At 45.3% G+C, this 21,480-nt stretch overlaps 1 protein-coding gene across 4 annotated transcripts in view; it reads right to left on the reverse strand.

Moving 5' to 3' along the window:
- The window catches only part of LOC148479670 (serine/threonine-protein kinase BRSK2), a 179,293-nt gene that overhangs the window by 70,949 nt on the left and 86,864 nt on the right, over positions 1-21,480 (reverse strand). For all 4 annotated transcript variants that reach the window (XM_088454563.1, XM_088454562.1, XM_088454561.1 and 1 more), the window contains exons 3-7: positions 10,354-10,439; positions 7,708-7,848; positions 7,383-7,499; positions 4,432-4,465; positions 4,278-4,346 (exon numbers count right to left, since the gene is read on the reverse strand). In XM_088454563.1, the coding sequence (XP_088310689.1) occupies positions 4,278-4,346; positions 4,432-4,465; positions 7,383-7,499; positions 7,708-7,848; positions 10,354-10,439 (447 nt within the window). The remainder of the gene's footprint in view (positions 1-4,277; positions 4,347-4,431; positions 4,466-7,382; positions 7,500-7,707; positions 7,849-10,353; positions 10,440-21,480) is intronic.

The following is a 21,480-nucleotide window of genomic DNA, read 5'->3' on the forward strand; positions in this document are numbered from 1 at the left end:
TCATCAGGACAGGCAGTTAGCCAGCCTAACAAGTGCACCAAATACAAAGCCATGTAGTAGAGGCGTAAGGTTGGGAGAGCTAGACCAAACTAGGTGTACTTAATAAATGTAAATACTATTAATTAAAGCTCTGGACCAGTTGGTTGGAAATGGAGCTATTTATGAAATGTCAATACTGGTTATCTTGTGTCAGAGCTGGTTGCGGAAAGGGGGAGCTTAATTATTAAATGTGTTTTTTAATAAGTGTAGTTTTAAAATAAATTGGTTGTTAAATTAATTTTGTATTTTGGATGTATCCTCAGAAGCACTGTTTTCTAGTTTAAACTATGCTAGAATTGCCATTTATTTCATTACAAAAATTTGCAGACATATTGGACTCGTTAGTACCTAATAGTAACGCTTACAAATTTCTAGTGATTAGCACTGGTCTATAAGGTGCAGCAACATTCATAGTGGTGATATCGTTCACAGTATATAAACAAGCTAATTCCATGAGCTGATAGATTAAGGTCAATCTAATAGAAAACTGAGGGCCTGATTCAGAGCCGAATGCTCTGACCAGAGCGCTCGCTTTGAATCAGTGCCCTCCTACCTGAAAATGGAGTGGCCTCCTGGCCGCTCGCATAGCTGTGGGTGACCACCCACAGCATATGCGAGCCGCCAAAAAGATGGTCGCGATGGTCAAGACCATCGCAACCATCGGGCTTGCGACGAGACCCTGCGGTAGGGTCTCGCTGCCGCAAGCCCAGGAGTGATTTTGGCTCTATCAGAGCCAAAATCACTCCCATTGACATCATTACTGATGTCAGTGGGGCCGGCTTCAGACGGTAGGCGTTCCCATGGGAACGCCTCCGTCTGGCAGCCACGCCCCCGGCACGCCCACCAAAGGGGGCGTGCTGTCACTCACCATCGACAGCACGCCCCCTTTGGTGCGAGACCCCGAGCGACGTATTCCTCGTCACTTGCCGGGTCTCGCGCATGCGCATGACGGAGCTCCCTCCGTCGTGCGCATGCGCATTCGCACAACATCGACCCGCTTGCGAGCGTCCTTTGCTCGTGAGCGGGTCTGAATGACCCCCTGAGTTCTATTGAATGCCATTTTCTATGATGGATTTATTTAAACTGTACAGTACTTAAACCCACAAAAGTAGCCAAACAGGAGAAGATTGGGTCATTTAGTGATCAGATTGAACACTGATCTTGCCTAGCATCACTGGGTCCTGTTACTGCAGATGTCTGCACACTGGCTAATAGTGGCCATCTGTGGCCAGCTTTCAACTGTGTTTACCAACATGTGGAATATGACCCAATTCAATTATTATGACAAAGTTAATTTTGGACCGCACATTGAGGAGCCCTGTCAAGTCAGACTTTCTACCAGCCTCAAATGTACATTTAAAATTAGAGATGTGCAGGCTCGGATTAGTTGGGATTTTCCAGCCAAATTTCGGGTCTCAGAAAGAGGCAAAACATCATCTTTCATGGACAAACATCATCTTTCATGGACAAAAGTCCATGAAAGATGATGTTTGTCCACGAAACATGACATTTTGCCTGACCAGAAATTTGACGGGAAAAATCTGAATTTGGTGGGAAAATCCTAATTAATTCGAGCCTGCACATCTCTACTTTAAATATGCCTTTTCAATAAGCCTATCTCCTCCTAAATCTTCACTTACCTCTCCACCCTTGACTTACTCTTCTCCCAGTTCGCCCCCCAAATGTTCATCCCTCCCCTATGCATGTAAGCTCTCCCCGTCGGTGTACGCTGGGCAGAACTTTGACCATGAAAGCTTGTTCTGAGCCTTCCACTTGATGGATTTGAACAAAAACTTCACAGAGTCGGACCTCCAGTTGGTGTATGCTGGGCAGAACTTTCAATCGGGGATCCTGTTCTGGACCTTCCACTGGATGGCTTTGGATGAAAACTTCACAGAGGGGTGGTAATTGGTCTGGGATGCGCAGTATAATGCACAATGTTAGACTACCATAGATACAGGTGATGTGCACACAGCACATCACCTGTACCACGCACCGGAACATGCAATCACTCTTAGGATTTAACTAAACTGACCCTCTTGGAGCCAATTAATTTGCGGACAATGGGCCTGATTCAGCAGCGTTTGCAGAAGCAATTGCGTACGCAGATTGGCCTATTGTTCTCTAGTGTGCATGCATAAAAGCCGCACTGAGCATTCGCTGCGATCGCACTGTGATTACGGACCCACAGAGGAAGCCATCGCAGAGTGAGTGACAGCCATGAGCGTTTGAGGGTGGTGATTAGGAGTGGGTATAAAAACACAGGCGTGTCTGTCCATTTGAACGCCATTTCATGGGCGTGGATAAATTAGCCACTGCGATTGCGTACGCAGTGTGCGACGAGACTCGCAGTGTCTGTGGCTGGTCAGACCTGGTATAAACTGTGAATGAGGGGCCGATGTGCGTCGATGGTACAGTTGAATACGCCGGAGAGCGACGTAGAGCGGATGTGAGAAAGCAGCAGTGGGCGTCTCTATGCATGCTGCGATGTGGCAGGCCTTAGCATACATTTGCAGCTGCGTTCCGTAAGGATTCACAGCATACGCAATAGGGGAAGCAATAGGGAAGCCGACTGCCTAAATACCGGCAGCCGGCTTCCCGACTGTCATATCCCGGCAAGGGTGAAATGCCGGGCGTCTAGATGTAGATGCCCGCATTTCCCCGACGCCAGGAGACCGGTGCCAGGCATCCCGATCGTAGTGATGCCAGGCGCCGCGAGCGGACAGCCGCGGGGGGGAGGGTTAGGTTTAGGGCTCCCGGGGGGGACTTAGGGTTAGGCACCCCCCCGGGGACTTAGGTTTAGGCAGCGGGGAAGGGGGTGGTTAGGGTTAGGCACTTAGAGGGGGGGATTAGGGTTAGGCACTTGGGGGGAAGTTAGGGTTAGGCACCCCTAAGGAGGGTTAGGTTAGGTTAGTAGATACTCACCTATCCACCATCGGGATTTCCAGCGCTGTCGGGCTTCCACTGCTCGGAACTCTGCTGATGTCGGCCTGCCGCTGACGGGAATCGAACCGAACATGCGGCCGGCGGTATTTCATACCCATTAGCGCAATAGTGATCCTTGCTGAATCAGACCCAATGTTGGCTGTGTACATACCTACCATATACAGTAGCTACAACATTGACAATTTTAATGCGCTCCTCTGTGGGTGTAAGGCAAAATCGCCAATGTTGGTGGGTCCTGATGTGCCGGAACGCAATGTGTGGCACAGCATGTAATTTAATCGCCGCCAAGGAATTAATAAGTGGCTGTGATCACAAGACAGTTGGTGTTAGGTTGCATATTGATTGGGCAATAGGTGTAGTGTGTCAGTTAAGAGGATGGTCATATCATATATGCTTTGAGCGAAAATTAATATCCCATTGCAATACTGAGGCGAATTCTAGACAAATGGGATAGATACAGCGCTGTAGGTTGTAGGAGGGGGGAGATGAGAGGAAGATGGATCAGTGGAGGAAGAAGTTAGGTTTGTATTTGCCTAAAAGAGTATGTGTGTGTGTATACACTTAATTAAGTGGGTAAAAATACATTTGTAATAAACAGCTCATTTGTAAGCAGATTGTACTCTTAGGGAAAAAAAAAAACATTTGTAGAAAATGTGGACATTGTGCCCGATTCATTGCGGATCGCAAATACGCATGGTCCACTGCAAAAATATGCTAATAATTGCAATCGCTATGCCGTCACAGCCCAACATAAGGATGCCCACTTCCCCTTACCCACATCCATATTACTTAGCAAAATAGCAAAACCATCGGTAACATCGAGTACCATCGTAACCGCACGTTGCTAACCTCTTCGCACATAGTGGGAGCCAAGCTGTGTATGCCATCGCAGTGGCTAATTTATTCACGCCCCTGTAACAACGTTCAAACGCACTGACACACCTGCGTTTCGCCGACCACCTCCCCGTCACCACCCCCAAACGCTTACTTCGTCTCAATCACTCTGCTATGGATCTGCGTAGTGTCTGCGATCGCAGTGTGATCACAGTGAGACCTTTGTGCATGCGCATTCTGATGTGTATGCATGCGCAGAGCGCAACAATCGGCTGTCTGCGTGCGCAATCGCAGTTGCGTTCCGGGATGAATCAAGCCCATTAGCACTCAGCATTTAAGTATATAAAACACATAAAAAGTATCATTTTCTTACTGTTCACTTTTTTAAGTATATTTAGGATATTTAATATGAAATTGTACTAATTTATAAATGAATATAACAGAGGTAATATTCTCACCACAAGTAAAGCGAACAAGATGACTCCACAGCTCCAGATGTCAGCCTTTCTACCGTCATATTTTTCACCCTGCACAGAATATAAGTGGTGAATGGCATTGCTATCTTGTAGTGCACTGTACAATCTATAAGGGAAAGGAGCACTGATAACTCACCCTGATCACCTCTGGGCAGGCATAGTGAGGAGACCTGCATGAGATGTGGAGAGGACATAGAAGAGCTCATTACATAGAAACTGATCCACCCCAGGTTCAGTAACATCCAATATATGTGCTGACGCTCTGTGTTTCCCCTAAGTGTACCATGCATACTCCAATCTGAGTATTTTATACTTCTAATGTCCGGATCTATCTTATGACCAATGGTCGTGGAAACGCCAGCAAGGGCAGCTCATCTCGCCCCCATCTCATCCCGTACTCACGGATTTTGGTTAACAGACTCAGAGACTCAGTAAAGCATCCTGAGACCATTCATGTGTGGGGTTGCTGCTCAGCCAAGGGAGTGGGATCACTCACATTTTTACCTAAGAACACAGCCATGAATAAAGAATGGTACCAAAACATCTTCCAAGAGCAACTTCCCCCAACCATCCAAGAACAGTTTGGTGATGAACAAATGCCTTTTCCAGCATGATGGAGCACCTTGCCATAAGGCAAAAGTGATGACTAAGTGGCTCAGGGAACAAAACATTGTCATTTTGGGTCCATGGCCGGGAAACTCCCCAGACCCTAATCCCATTGAGAACTTGTAGTCAATCCTCAAGAGGCGGATAGACAAACAAAACCCCACAAATTCTGACAAACTCCAAGCATTGATTAGGCAAGAATGGTCGGCCATCAGTCAGTATGTGGCCCAGATGTTGATTGACAGCATGCCAGGGCGAATTGCAGAGGTCTTGAAAAAAAGGGTCAACACTGCAAACATTGACTCTTTGCATAAACTTAATGTAACTGTCAATAAAAGCCTTTGACACTTTTCAAATGCTTGTAATTTTACTTCAGTATACTATAGTAACATCTGACAAAAAGATGTAAAAACACTGAAGCAGCAAACTTTGTGAAAACCAATACTTGTGTACATCCAATATAGGTTTTCTGCACATCTGTATTGTAAGCCTTTGTATTATATTACAAGTCGTTAAATTGCCCATTCTATGCCCACTATATATACAGATATGTCCTTACACATCTTTGGTGCAGTCACGCCAATTTACTTCAATTTACTACGTTTTTTTCTGAATCGCTTAATAACAAACTTAAACTTAGGGGTGCCATCAAACCAATGCTGTTACTCTAGGGTGCCGTGATTCCAAAATAGTTTGGGAACCACTGCTATAGAGGTTTGGAGTTGACCAGTTGTAGGTACAGATGTGTCCTCATACATCTAGCCTCAGTACGCCATGCACGTGACTTGCCTGGCGTGAGTGAGCCGCCAGGTCCCGTGCAACTCTGCTAGCATTAAGTGCGATTAATTTGATATGTGACACATGTACATCTGTGTGCACCTGAGTCTGTGTATGAACCACAATGGAACTTGGAATGAAAATAGTTGTGGCTGCTACATTGTAGCACTTCATATACAGACTCAGAGACTCAGGCGCACGCAGATATACAAATGTTGCATATCAAATTAATCGGCACAGTCTGCTGGTGCGTTCTAGTCACATCGCATTACAACTTAAACACATTTTCGGCAAAGAATGACGCCTGGCACTAGCAGAGTCTCACGGGACCTGGCACACCAAGAGGAGCTTTTTGTGCTGACCTGTCATCCTTAGATTCAGTTATATGGTGATGGACAGGTTTGTGCTTTTGTTTGTCCTCATATGTACATTACATTGACCATAAATAATTTGATTTGGTGCTGGACCACCAACCTGAGGTACCCCTGCGAGTGTCCCAATGCACCCCAGGGTGCCACAGCACAGTTTCGGAACCACTGCTCTATACTGTAACCATACTGTTCTCAATAAACTTACACTCAGCAGTCTTCTGCGGAATCGGTATGTAATGCCGGCTGTCAGGATGCCTCCTGTCAAAATACTGACAGCAGCATCCTGATACTTGGTATCCCGACAGAGGGCTAAACCTAACACTTAATATAGAAAAAAACAGCGCTAAATATGTAAAGTGATCACTAAATAGACAGTGGGTCGTAATAATATTACAATTTAAAAACGTCACTTAAAATCTCAAACAATTAAAAATTAAAATTAAATATAATAGATAATCAGTAAATAAACCTACACTTAATAAAAAATTTAATAAATATAAAATAGCCACACTGCATGTTGCCAGGGACTGTGGATTAAAAACCTATTAGGAATCCGATAAAACCTTTCGCCTAGAGGGAGATAAATCCTGATTGACTTTGTGAGCCTATATGACTGTGTGTTTTCATTTTCTTGGAAGGAAGATCTATCATGGATCAGCAGTGATGATCTTTATATATTAATATGTGGCTATTTTATATTTATTCCATTTTTATTATGTGTAGGTTTATTTACTGATTATCTATTATATTTAATTTTTATTTGAATGCGTTTGAGATTTTAAGTGACATTATTAAATTGTAATATTATTACGATCCACTGTCTATTTAGTGATCACTTTACATATTTAGCGCTGTTTTTTCTATATTTTGTGTTTACCTTTATAAGGGGCTGACATCCCCTTTATTTACCAGCAGCTCTCTGGCAGCGCTTGGGTTTTTTTCCTGTTTTTTTAGTTACTTCAAACCTAACACTTACCCCCGCGGCTAACAGCTAAGACGCCCTGGACTAAACTTGTTCGGGCTGGCGTCCTTCTGGATTCCGGCTTCGGGATTAAGATAGGCGTTGGTATTTTGACGACTATCTTACCTCCCGTGTCGGGCTTCCCCCGTCGGGATTTAGACTGGCGGCATCCCGTCCACCGGTCTGCTAACTACATCCCGTCTTCTGCAGCTCTGTATATTATAAATTGTTATATGATCCCTTCTATTCACATTATACATATTCACACCTTCAGTAATGTGTTATAGCCACTACATTATATATATTCTATGCCACTACGCATATTCACAACTACTGCAGCTGTGTATATAATGCCCACTATTCTGTACATACCCACAGCTGGTCTCCAGCAGGCTGTCTCCGACCTGCAGAGAGGCCATCCCAAAATCTGCTATTCGGATATTATTTCTCTCATCCAGAAGTAGATTCTCAGGCTTTAGATCTCTGTGACTGAAAAAGGACAGATAAAGAGTGATAGATAGATAATGAATATAGATCCAGGCAAAAAATGACCAGTGTAAAAAAGCCATGACACATGAAATAAAGATGATACCATTTTTGAATCTTAGCAGATACTTATCATTACTATCTGGTAAATCTGGTAAAGACCAAAACACTCCAACAAAGACCTCTCTGTTGTCTCAGGAGACCCCCTCACCAGATGGAGTGACTGTGACAGAAATCCAACGCCGAAATAATCTGCCTGAAGAATTTTCGAGCTTCCTTTGGGGTTAAACGTCCTTTTTTCACCAGGTAGTCAAAAAGTTCCCCCCCAGATACGTGCTCAAGGACCAAGTACCTGCATAAAGCAAAGGGCACAGAGAAATGGGAAAATGCAAGTGGTTCTGAAAATGGAAAACCCAAAGCAGCAAGATTCAGTGTTACACAAAAACAGTGGTTCATATTTCATAAAGGGTTAAAGGAAATAGACACTTTCTCTTAAGCTTCATCTTGAAGGCTCAGAGGTTCAGAGTTATTCCTTAATGCTGGAATGGGTACCAAATGTCTGTTTTCTGTTGCCAATTTGGGCAAACTATACAATTCATCTATTTGGCACTTAAGGCCTGATTCAGAGGCGCATGCTATTTGTGTGCGCTCGCTCTGAATCAGGGCGTCCCTTTTTTTAAAAATTCCAGCTTGTTCGAGCGGCCCGGTGATGGTCGCGATTATCGCGACCATCGGCATTGCGAGGAGACCCTTGTGGTAGGGTCTCAGCACTCGCAATGCCAAGTGGACTTCCTGCTCTAATAGAGCAGGAAGTCCACTACTGACATCATGAGTGATGTCAGTAGGGCCACCCATAAATGGCAGGCGTTCCTTCGGGAATGCCTCAGTTTGTACAGCCACCCCCCCTCCCCGCCTACAAAACGGGGCGAGCTGTCGATCAACATCGACAGCCGCCCCGTTTTGTTGCGAGCCCCGGAGCGAGTGATTTCTCAATCGCTATGGGGCTTGCGCACGCCGCGTTGCACATGCCGCGCGTGCGCGTTGACCCACCATTGACCCGCTTGCGAGCGCAATGCGCTCGCGAGCGGGTCTGAATCAGGCCCTTAGGCCGAACAAGCATATCTTACAGGAGCCCATTAGTCGGTACACATTCAGAGGTAACTTCCTGAAAACCATCTTATCTCTATCTGAATGTATTCATATCAGGCCTATTTACCGGTGGCCAATAATATCACTTCTTGTTTTTACAGCCTAAAAGCCCATTTATTCTATGTTGCACATTATCTATTTGGGCACCTAGCATCTATTTTCAGCTGCTTATCTGTATACTGGTCCCAAATTTCCATCAGAACAAGGAGCATCTGCTTTTTTATGATCTCAGATTAGGGATCTCTGGCATGGAAAGCTGTTTGAAGTCCCTATAATTTAATAAATTGCCCTTCAACTATGGCAAAATCTCACAGCAGAAGATATATCTCTTGGCAGATTATTTGAAGCTCAATGGGTTGATATGTCAATTCAGAGGTTCTCAAACACTGTCCTCAAGGCTCCGCAACAGTTCAGGTTTTAGAGATATCCATGGTTGAGCACAGGTGGTTAAATCAAATCGACTGAGGTACTAATTAAGTCACCTGTGGTCAAGCATGGATAACCTTAAAACCTGGACTGTTAGGGTTCCTTGAGGACCAAGTTTGGGGGGAATCGGTATGAAATACCGCCGTCCCTCTGGCCGGTAGTTCGAATCCCGTCCGAGCAGGCCGACAGAAGCAGAGATCCCGGCAGCGGAAGCCCGACAGCGCTGGATATCCGATCGTCCGTAGGTAAGTAAAAACCCCCTAACCCTAATCCTCCTTAGGGGTGCCTAACCCTAACCTCCCCCCCAAGTGCCTAAACCTAATTCCCCCTGTAAGTGCCTAACCCTAACCCCCCCCCTTCCCCGCTGCCTAAACTTAAGTCCCCCGGGGGGGGGTGCCTAACCCTAAGTCCCCCAGGGGGGTGCCTAACCCTAACCCTCTCTCCCCCTAGCCTAACCCTAACCCTCCCGGGGGGGTGCCTAACCCTAAGTCCCACCCGGGTGCCCTAAACCAAACCCTCCCCCCTGCTGCTTCGATCGGGATGCCGGGCGCCTGTCTCCCGGCGTTGGGAAAATGACAGGTGTCTAGATATAGACGCCTGTCATTTAACCCTCGCCGGGATAAAGCAGTCGGGAAGCTGGCTGTCAGGATTAAGACAGCCGGTTTCCCGATTGCATCACGTTTAGGAACCTCTGTATCAATTGCTATTAATCATGGCTATAAAATTTAGCAGTATATAGAGCAGAGGTTCTCAAACTCGGTCCTCAGGACCCCACACAGTTTACGTTTTCCATGTCACCCAGCAGGTGCACAGGTGTAGTCATTACTCACTGACACATTTTAAAAGATCCACAAGTGGAGCTAATTATTTCACTTCTGATTCTGTGAGGAGACCAGGAAAACATGTACTGTTTGGGGTCCTGAGGATCGAGTTTGAGACCTGTGGTATATAGTATAGATTTTATAACATACATGTTTTTAACATACATCTCTTGTCTTTTTTTAATTAAAAAAAAAAAATTATTGTGAATAAACAAAACAAACATTTTTTGGTCAAATTTACAAAGATTGGTGGCAAATTATAAATAATAATTTCTGCTCTATTTTGATTTCTACAATCATGGCAGTAAAACTTGCAGTAAATAAATGTTTTTTTACTAAAGATTGTGGAAATAAAATACTAAATTCTGCTAAAGATGGAGCTAACAACCTTCTTTCCACAAATTCATGGATTACAGTAAATAATATAGTACGGAATATATAATCATATACAGTATACTCACAGGTATTTCTTGTTTTCATATACATCATGTAACTTTAAAACATGCGGATGTTCAATAAGTTTGAGTATAGCAATTTCACGTTCCACCTGTAATCAAGATAATAAGGTTAGAGAATGTATACATTTTGTATTGTAACACTTGTAAACACGTTCCACAGAAAACTTTACACATATGTTGTAGGACATACAGTCAGGTGCATAAATATTGGGACATTGACAGAATTTTCATATTCACCACCACAATGGCTTTGAAATGAAACAAACAAGATGTGCTTTAACTGCAGACTTTCAGATTTAATTTGAGGGTAACTACATCCAAATCAGGTGAACGGTGTAGGACTTACAACAATTTCTATATGTGCCTCCCACTTTTTAAGGGGCCAAAAGTAATGGGACTATCAACTCAAAAGCTATTTCATGGACAGGTGTGGGCTATTCCCTCATTATTTCATTATCAATTAAGCAGGTAAAAGGTCTGGAGTTGATTCTAGGTGTGACATTTGCATTAGGAATCAGTTGCTGTCGACTCTCAATATGAGATCCAAAGAGCTGTCACTATCAGTGAAGCAAGCCATCATTAGGCTGAAAAATCAAAACAAACCCATCAGAGAGATAGCAAAAACATTAGGTGTGGCCAAATCAACTGTTTGGAACATTCTTAAAAAGAAAGAACGCATCGGAGAGCTCAGCAACACCAAAAGACCCGGAAGACCACGGAAAACAACTGTGGTGGATGACAGAAGAATTATTTCCCTGGTGAAGAAAAACCCCTTCACAACAGTTGGCCAAATCAAGAACACTCTACAGGAGGTAGGTGTATATGTGTCAAAGTCAACAATCAAGAGAAGACTTCACAAGACTGAATATAGAGGGTTCACCACAAGATGTAAACCATTGGTGACCCTCAAAAACAGGAAGACCAGATTAGAGTTTGCCAAACAACATCTAAAAAAGCCATTACAGTCCTGGAACAACATCCTATGGACAGAAGAGACAAAGATCAACTTGTACCAGAGTGATGGGAAGAGAAGAGTATGGAGAAGGAAAGGAACTGCTCATGATCCAAAACATACCACCTCATCAGTGAAGCATGGTGGTGGTAGTGTCATGGCGTGGGCATGTATGGCTGCCAATGGAACTGATTCCCTTGTATTTATTGATGATGTGACTGCTGACAAAAGCAGCAAAATTAATTCTGAAATGTTTTGGGCAATATTATATGCTCATATTCAGTCAAATGCTTCAGAACTCATTGGACGGCGCTTCACAGTGCGGATGGACAATGATCCGAAGCATACTGCAAAAGCAACCAAAGAGTTTTTTAAGGCTAAAAAGTGGAATGTTATGCAATGGCCAAGTCAATCCCCTGACCTGAATCCAATTGAGCATGCATTTCACTTGATGAAGACAAAACTGAAGGGAAAATGCCCCAAGAACAAGTAGGAACTGGAGACATTTGCAGTAGAGGCCTGGCAGAGCATCACCAGGGATGAAACCCAGCGTCTGGTGATGTCTATGCATTCCAGACTTCAGGCTGTAATTGCCAGCAAAGGATTTGCAACAAAGTATTAAAAGGTGAGAGTTAGATTTAGGATTTGTTTAGTTTGTCCCATTGCTTTTGGCCCCTTAAAAAGTGGGAGGCACATATAGAAACCATTGTAATTCCTACACCGTTCACCTGATTTGGATGTAATTACCCTCAAATTAAATTAAAGCACATCTTGTTTGTTTCATTTCAAAGCCATTGTGGTGGTGAATAGAGCCCAAAATATGAAAATTCTGTCAATGTCCCAATATTTATGCACCTGACTGTATATGTGGAATCCACATAGTCATGATATATCAGTGTCTCGTTGTGCCTAATGTTATATAATTTTTTTTTATCATCTAGCCCAGTGGTTCTCAAACTCGGCCCTCAGGACCCCTAACAGTTCACCTTTTCCATGTCACTCAGGTGCACAGGTGTGTTGATTACTCACTGACACATTTTAAAAGATCCGCAGGTGAAGCTACTTATTTCACTTGTGATTCTGGGCGGGATGCATGACGCATCGCACCCGCAATGCAATGCATTCCACTGGTCATCACATGCATGCCGGCGTTGGTGACACCGGTATGCATGACGACCACCGCAAATGACCGCTCTGTCGGTAAGTGTGGCCCTTTGCGATGGAGGGCTTTCCGGATCTATGACCCAGAAGCCCCTCCGGCGTCCTTCTGCGCATGTGCATAATCCTGGTGGCTAAAACATTTGCATATTATCGCACATCTGCTACGTACAAATTCACAGCAGCGACTGCATTAGCGCCCATCTCTGATTCAAGCCCTAAAGTCGGAGCTAGGGACAGCACTTGTCCCATTTTCAGTTTCCATGAAATCGCTCTGAGAGAGTGACACAGAGGTTCCAGACAACTCTTGGAAAGCAATTTGTGGGTATTACTATCTATTTCTACCTCTAAAGGTGCATACCCACTACACGAGTAATAAACGACTGTACGATGACGACATCGTTATCGTACAATCGTTCATTATACTGTACGATGCACACATTGAATGATATGTCGTTCAGTGCAGGCACCCTCCCTCATCCCCGAACATGCACAGCCTGTCGATATCAGCAGGTTGGGCAGTATTTTCAGGTGATGACAGATGCCGACAATGATTGAACGATAACGATGTCGTAATCGTTCAGTCGTCCATTTATATCGTGTAGTGGATATGCCCCTTAACTCTCCTGTATCTGGCTTTTATTAGCCCTAAGGGGCTGATGTAGAGTTGCAGGTAAAGGCCCCCATACATGGTGCGATTCAAAGTTGGTAAGATGAGTTGTACGATTGCCCTTGAAATTCTTCCCTTGAAATTTTTCATAAGATGTGGTCAAATGGTGTACGATTGATCGTTACGATCATAGGATAAGATGCATAGAAGTGTATCACATTGTACTCAAAAGATCGTAGATCTCTCTGCAAAACCATCTGATCTGCGATCCAACTAGAGGACGGCGGGGCCACGCATTGGGGTCGCAGAAAACACAAAATACACCTATTTCACACGATTGGTTTGTCCAACCTGTCGTAACTGCCCATATCGTGTAAAAAATCGTCCTGTGTATGGGAACAGGACACTCAGAGAGCTGCGCTCGGAGGATCCGTGGAGGGAGACGGTCTGCCACTGTGCCGGGAGGCAGCATCACACTGTCGGAGTTCCTTACACGTGATAGCCGCTGGAGCGGTGTCACACAAGGATGACAGTGAGTACCTTGGAACAATTATTAATCCCATTCTATACCATCACATTCCAGTCACAGTGAGAGCTGCATCGGATTACTGTGGGACATTAGAATTATCTACTTTAATGGGCAATTCACCACCGCCACCTCCGTCCGCTACACTTGTTGCTTTTTATTATTGACATTTGCAATTTTGCACTATTAAGTGGCCAGCTACTAGCTCTATACATTTGGTCCCTTGTGGTCTTGTCAGCCGCATATTTATGCGGCCATACCACTGAGGACTTTTATTGGTTATTTTTTGCTTCTATTTTGCTGTTTATTTGTATTTTTGTTACTATTTTATGTTTTATGTTTCAGTATGGTACACACTCTAAAGTGTAACCACATGCTTTAGCTCATTCCTTGTTGTGCGTACTAAACGCCACCCACTTCTTTATATTTTCTCTTGTTGTTGTTGGAGGTTTGGCAAGGCTTCCCGTGGGTGTGTGGCACTGCACGCATTCAGGGAGAGGAATCATACACCCTCACTGGCGCTTGGGCTTATTTTGTTCCCGTGTATGGGCACCTTAAGTCCTTTATGCAGATGGATCTTGCTGCTTTTAGCACTGTGCGTGCTCAGGGCCTGATTCAGAGCCGGACGCTCTGACAAGAGTGCTCGCTCTGAATCTGGCCCGTCCTACCTAAAATTGGTGCGGCCTCCTGGCCGCTTGCATAGCTGTGGGTGACCACCCACAGCTTATGCGAGCGGCCAAAAAGATGGTCGCAATGGTCAAGACGAGACCCTTGCGTTAGACTCTCATCTGCCGCAAGCCCGGAGTGCTTTTGGTTCTATCAGAGCCAAAAGCACACCCACTGACATCACTAGTGATGTCAGTGGGGCTGGCCCCAGACGGTAGGCATTCCCATGGGAACGCCTCCGTCTGGGCAGCCACACCCCCGGCACACCCACCAAAGGGGCGTGCTGTCACTCAACATCGACAGCACGCCCCCTTTGGTGCGAGACCCCGAGCGATGGCTTCCCCGTCGCTCGCCGGGTCTCGCACATGCGCACGACGGATCAGCCTCCGTCGTGCGCATGCGCATTTGGGTAACATCGACCTGTTTGCGAGCGTACAGCGCTCACGAGCGGGTCTGAATGAGACCCTCAGTTGCTGGGTGTACACATCTACGGATGATCCAGAGTCATAAGCAATTCAGTCACATTTCCACATTTCCACATGTGGCTGAATGGGACTAACTGGTTGGCAAAGGGGCATTTGTTATAGGCGAAGTTTAGCGAGGGCACATATATATGGCATTGCGGGCTGTGTGGAGTTGTGGGTATGCAGCCACCTGTCTGATGTCAAATTAATATCCTGCACCATGGACAGGGCTGATGCAAGTGTACGTAACTAAGAGTATGGACATGGGCCTTGCGGGCACATAGATGTGTATAACTCAGCATGGACAACTGTATCTAAGGCCTGATTCAGAGTTGCAGGTTATCACACAGCCGCTGCTACTTGGTACACAGCAGATGTGCAATAATATGCTAATGCCACAGGAAGCGTTGTGTGTAAATAGACCTGCCGGGGTCTGTGATCCGCTGCTGCACCTGAGGATGCAGCCATCATGTCACTTGCGTGAACATTGGCCACCTCAGGTTACTCAGGATGGCCGTGAAATTCACACTTCCAGGGCCAGTGAAGCTGCTTCAGAAGACACAGACACTGGCCTTGACACGCCTTAAAAACAGGGCTGACGCGCCCCTGTTTTTTTAAAACACCCTCTATCGCCGGCCCCAAACGGCTTAGGAGGCACTGTGACCGTTGTCGTGGACACCGATCGGCACATGTGCAGTACAGATCCTGAGCATGCGCGGATCAGCAACCATCGGAGTTGTATACAAACCATCGGGTTTACGTACCACTCTGAATCAGGCCCTTAGTTCCGTGCAGGCTATGGAAGTGTAATTGCTTCTGACTTACATGAAACTCTTAGAGGTATATTTACTAAAGTGTGAGTTTACCAAAGTGGAGATGTTGCCCATAGGCTATTATCTTCTAGAAGGTGTTAGATAAATGATAAGTAGAATTTGATTGGTTGCTATGGGCAACATCTCCACTTTTGTAAACACACATTTTAGTAAATATACCCAGTAAGCCCTAGCCTATAACACCACTGTTTTTACAGAGAGTCTGATTCAGTGGCCAGGCTTATTTCTGTGCTTGGTAATACCTACTTTCATCTTCTTGAATTGTGTTACAAATCAAACCCTGATCTAAACTACCATAAATCTATGAAGAAAAATCTCCCATTGCAACTAAAAAAAATCTGACGGACGCCTGATATTTGCTCAGCCATCTATGATAAATGTGGCCCTCAGGTGTCAGAAACAATCGCTATAATCTGGGGCGTCTTAAGAGACGGGGAATGCATATGGGCCCCCTCCTGTCTCCCTGGTGGCCGGCAGCCGACTAACGCGGCTAGCCGGCCACCGCAGCATCTGTAGACTCTGGGCACTACAGTGCGCCCACAGTCTACTGCGCATACGCAAATTGCCGGGGAAATGGTGTGGGATTTTTTCTGTCGATTTCATGCGCAAAACGATGGATAACTGGCCGCGGCAGCCATTTTCCGGTGTTTTGTACAGGCCTGAGACCCGCCGGCGTGGGACCTCAGAGAGGTAAGTTTTAGATAATATGGGTGTAGGAAGTGCAGTGTTTGCCACCCCTAGACCCGGGGGCCCATGTGCACCGCACACCCTGCACCCATTATAGATACGCACCTGGCTATAATACAAAAAACAAAAACATTTCATTAAATTCTTAGTGTTTTTTATACAAGCTCCTGATTTATGCACTGATATATGCTCCTTTTCATAAGCAGATTTGTAGCGGGTTAAAGTTGAATTTTCTTTTTTAATCTCATCTATTGTTTCTCAGATGTTAGATGCACGTTTCCAAAGTTTAAAATAGATAAAAGTGGATAAAATAGAGCAGGCATAATAAAGCTGAGAGACGATAACTAATTTAGGGGTTGTTGCAGAGCTGAACTCAGGGCCTGATTCAGAGCCGGACGCTGTGACCAGAGCGCTGGCTCTGAATCAGGGCCCTCCTACCTCAACTTGGAGCAGCCTCTTGGATGCTCGCATAGCTGTGGGTTACCACCCACAGCTATAGCGAGCGTCCATGATGATGGTCGCGATGGTCAAGACCATCACAACCATCGGGCTTGCGACGAGACCGAGTGATTTTGGCTCTATCAGAGCCAAAATCACTCCCACTAACATCACTACTGATGTCAGTGGGGCCGGACCCAGACGGTAGGCGTTCCCATGGGAACGCCTCCATCTGGCAGCCACGCCCCCAGCACGCCCACCAAAGGGGGCATGCTGTCACTCACCATCGACAGCACGCCCCCTTTGGTGCGAGACCCCGAGCAACGGCTACCCCGTCGCTCGCCGGGTCTCGCGCATGCGCACGACGGAGCTCCCTGTCGTGCGCATGCGCATTAGGGCACCATCGACCCGCTTGCGAGCGTCCTGCGCTCGCGAGCGGGTCTGAATTAGGCCCTCAGGCCCCTCTTGCGGTTTCCATACTGCACATGCTCCAACATTAAACATAGAGCAGTCTATGCAGAATTGTACACGTTTCAGTAGCATCTCCACATCCGCCTGAAGGGGCATAACTCTGCTGTAACAGGGAGTTCCCATATAGACTATATACAGTGACTGAGGACGCGTTAATGGAATTTGCAGGCAATACAGAGTTGCAGAAGGGTAAATGCAGATGTGTCCTTATACGCTGCAGCTCAAGCAGCAACACCTGGGAGCGACAAAACTACATTGCTAGATTACACTGATCATTTTGACGTGCGACATTTGTATATCTGTGTGCGACTGAGTCTGAATCTGTATATAAAGTGCAGCTTTTTCTCACGCCAAGTTCCATTGTGCTTCATTTGCGACGTTGTACGTATTTGAAACTATTTCCAGTGCGGTTAAAGAGCCACGGTCCAGTTTATCTAGTACACTCTGAGTGGTGTTTTGCTGCATCTGCGATGTAACACTCTTATAGTGAATAGATGCTAGGATGATGTATAAGGAGGACACATGTATGCCTGTTTCAGCCATATCTTGCACTAACAATAGGGCTGGTGCAAGTGTGCAATAATAATTTTGCAGGTATTAAAGCAAAGCGCATTGCATACCGGTGAATATACCCATTTCGTTCCATGCACAGATTGCAGGTGTAACTACAGCTGCATTGTGCATCATCACTAAAGTGCGCAACTTATTCAAAGATAAAATTCCTAGGCCTACATGGGGAGTAGCTAGGGCATTACAGGCGCTTTGTTGGAGAGTGACCTCTAAAACACCCGCATCTCTATGAGCCCTTATGGCTGGTGAAGTACAAGTACCTATGCAATGTATTTGGGGGCTACTGCAAGAAGCAAATACAGTACAGTTAACAAGTATTGCTGATCCATTATCATAGTCCATAGCAATTTATTCCTGATTCTTGAACATGACTTGTCCTCACACTTTGGGGTCACTTTGGTCCAGAGTCAGTCAGAGAATCTCATGTCACATTCCTCAACTCAGACACCCAACCTGATTATCATCATTATCAGCCTTGCCTGGGAGGGGACTGTGCAGAAGGAGGCAATGATTACTTCCTAATCTTTAATTATCCACTTTCTAATGTACAGACACATCAAAGAGAAGGGGTGAGAGGTGGGGGAGGGAGGACACAAGGGAGAATAAAAAGAAACAAGAAAGAAGGGTACTGCGTTACCAGTGAGAGGGAGAGAGGAGATACTGAGGGTGAGCTTGAAAAGTAAAAATAGAGAATAGGAGAAAGATGTGGGAACAGCAGACTGAAGGTGAGGATAAGAAAATGGGGCAAATTAAGAAGCACAGCAAACAAAGGATTGGTATAAAGATGGGATAGCACTATTATAATACACATAAAGATATGCAATTTATATAAAAAAAATAATTAGTATTTGCAGAGCATTGCGTACTGTAAGGGAAAGCATAGCCACTATTGTAGACTATAAGGAAATATAAACACCATGGATAGCTGTACCCTGAAGAGCGAACTGAATTATTTGCTGACTTTTAATATACTCAGGTTTAAAGACTTTTTGATTTTGAAATAAACCAGTCACCAAATAAAAAAAACCCATCAGAACATAAAAGATATTCATTTGTCTCCAATCATTTATAAACTAGAGATGATTTTTAAATGCGTCTGTGACATAATTATTATTATTATCATTTATTTATATGGTGCCACAAGTGTTCCGCAGCGCCTTACAAAGTACATAAACAAATTGTAGACAAGCGACTTACAGAACAATAAACTACAGGACCAGGACATGGATAATATACATTGCTACATTAGCGACCATAACACCCAGATAAGCAACAGAGCATAAGCAACCAGGTGTTAGGTGCCCTAGTGGTGAGTAAGAAGTAGATGAAACTAAAGTAGGGAGAAGCACAAGAGGGTAGAGGGCCCTGCTCGTAAGAGCTTACATCCTAAAAGGGAGGGGAAGACAAACAGGTTCGACACAGATGGGGTAGATGGGGAGGAAGAAGCATGTAGCAGGGAATTAGAATGATAGCTGGAAGGCTTTGATAAAGTAGTGGGTCTTGAGAGCCCGTTTGAAGGATTGCAAAGAGGTGGAGAGTCTGATGGGGAGTGGGAGAGAGTTCCAGGGGTGGGGAGCAGTGCGGGCAAAATCTTGGAGGCGGGAGTGGGAGGAAGTAATCAGCTGGCATGAAAGGCGGCGTGCATTCGTTGAACGAAGAGAGCGGAAAGGAGAGTGAAGGGAGATGACATCAGAGATGTATATGTGAGAAGATTGGGTGAGGGCTATTGGGTAATCCATTGGGTAAGCGAGCGTGAGAACCTTAAATTGGGTTCTAAAAGGGAAGGGGAGCTAGTGGAGGGCTTGTAGGAGAGGGAAGGCAGATGTAGAGCGTTTGGAGAGGAAGATAAGCTGTGCAGCAGCATTAAGGATAGACTGGAGAGGAGAGAGATGGGATTTGGGGAGGCCAGATAGGAGGAGGTTACAGTAGTCCAATCTGGAGATGGCCAGTGAGTGTATGAGGGTTTTAGTTGCATCCTGGGTGAGATAGGGTCTGATCTTAGAAATATTTTTGAGATGGAAATGACAGGACTGTGCAAGATTCTGGATATGTGATTTGAAGGAGAGGGATGAGTCCAGGATAACACCAAGACAGCGCACCTTGGGACTAGATGAGATAGTTATTCCATCAATTGATAAAGAAATAGTGGGAAGTGAGGTTATGTGGGAGGGTGGGAAGACGATCAGCTCTGACTTAAATATATAAAGTTTAAGAAATCGCTGGGACATCCAGGAAGAGATAGCAGAGAGACAGTTGGAGATACGAGTGAGAAGAGAGGGGGAGAGATCAGGGGAGGAAAGGTAGATTTGAGTATCATCAGCATAGAGATGATAATGGAGGTCAAAAAAGCTGATGAGTTCACCTAGAGAGGAAGTATAGAGGGAGAATAGGAGAGGTCCAAGAACAGAACCTTGGTGAACACCTACTGTAAGAGGCTGTGGGGGGGAAGAGGAGTCATGAGAGGAAACTGAGAAAGATTGGTCAGAGAAGTAGGAGGACAGCCAGGAGAGGGCAGTGTCACGTAGACCAAGGGAGTGAAGGATATGCAGCAGGAGAGGGTGGTCCACAGTGTCAAAAGCAGCAGAGAGATCAAGGAGAATGAGAAGAGAGTAGTGGCCTTTGGATTTGGCAGCAAGGAGGTTGTTGCTGACTTTCGTGAGGGCAGTTTCAGTGGAGTGGAGAGAACGGAAGCTGGACTGAAAAGGGTCAAGGAGGGAGTGGGAGGAAAGAAAAGTGGTAAGGCGGTTGTAGACAATCCGCTCAAGAAGTTTGGAGGCAAAAGGGAGGAGAGAGATGGAAAGTGAATTTGTGGATCATGCACATACTTGTGTCCTGCTGCACATATGCATGATGAATCATTGGGGTAGACCTAGACATCTAGAAGCAGGGACATGCAGTGAGGGTAGGCAGGGGAGACAGAGCCTTCCCTGTCATACTCCTGAGATTTGATATACAAATGATTAGAATAATACAAAGAAGTTATGTAGAACTTATAAACATCTTCTTTGTTTATTGTAATCATTTGTATAGTTAACACTCACCAGCTTTATGGAGCTGCCTAGGACTGCAGGGTGATGAGAGATGAGGCAGTAACAGCTCAGCTTTGCTTCTGTATAGTCAGACTCAGACACTGCTTGCAGTGGGGCCACACCATGGACAGTTAGCTGCACAGAAAGAGAGCTAATAAAGGGATGTCTCGGAGTATGGGGGGCGTTCCTTGAGCACTGATGGACATCTTGGATGTGTCATGTGACCAGGAAGTACACTGCAGTGTTTAGAGATCGGAGCTCAGTCAGCAGCAGCAGGAGAAGACACAGTGATGGGGGTAGGAGAATCAATGGACACTGAAGGCAAGTGTAGTGAGGGGAGAGTTACAGTGAGTAGGGGGTGAGACAGGCTCCCAGCACTCAGACCCATCTCCATGTATGCCACCCCAGCCATTGACTTCACTGCACATCACTGTCTAGGAGCAACCTTAGTGGGGAACGGAATATCAGGAATTCCACTCTGCAGTACTTTTATAGGTCCATGAATATACACTGGAACATTGAACATGTTTATCTCCCATATGTTACAGCAAAGGAAAATCAGCGGCTCCCTCTATTTCAATTTCATTTTAAAATACCCTGAGATCCCAGTTCTGTTGTGCTTGCATTCTTCAGACTACTTTGAGGAAGAAACTATACCTCTCCACTGAGGTGTAGCCATTTTAAAAGTCCACTAGCCCACAATTTAAGGAACACCTACATAGATGC

Source organism: Taudactylus pleione, unplaced genomic scaffold, assembly GCF_031769625.1.
Source record: "Taudactylus pleione unplaced genomic scaffold, aTauple2 ptg000619l, whole genome shotgun sequence".
In the NCBI taxonomy this organism is placed as follows: Eukaryota; Metazoa; Chordata; class Amphibia; order Anura; family Myobatrachidae; genus Taudactylus; species Taudactylus pleione.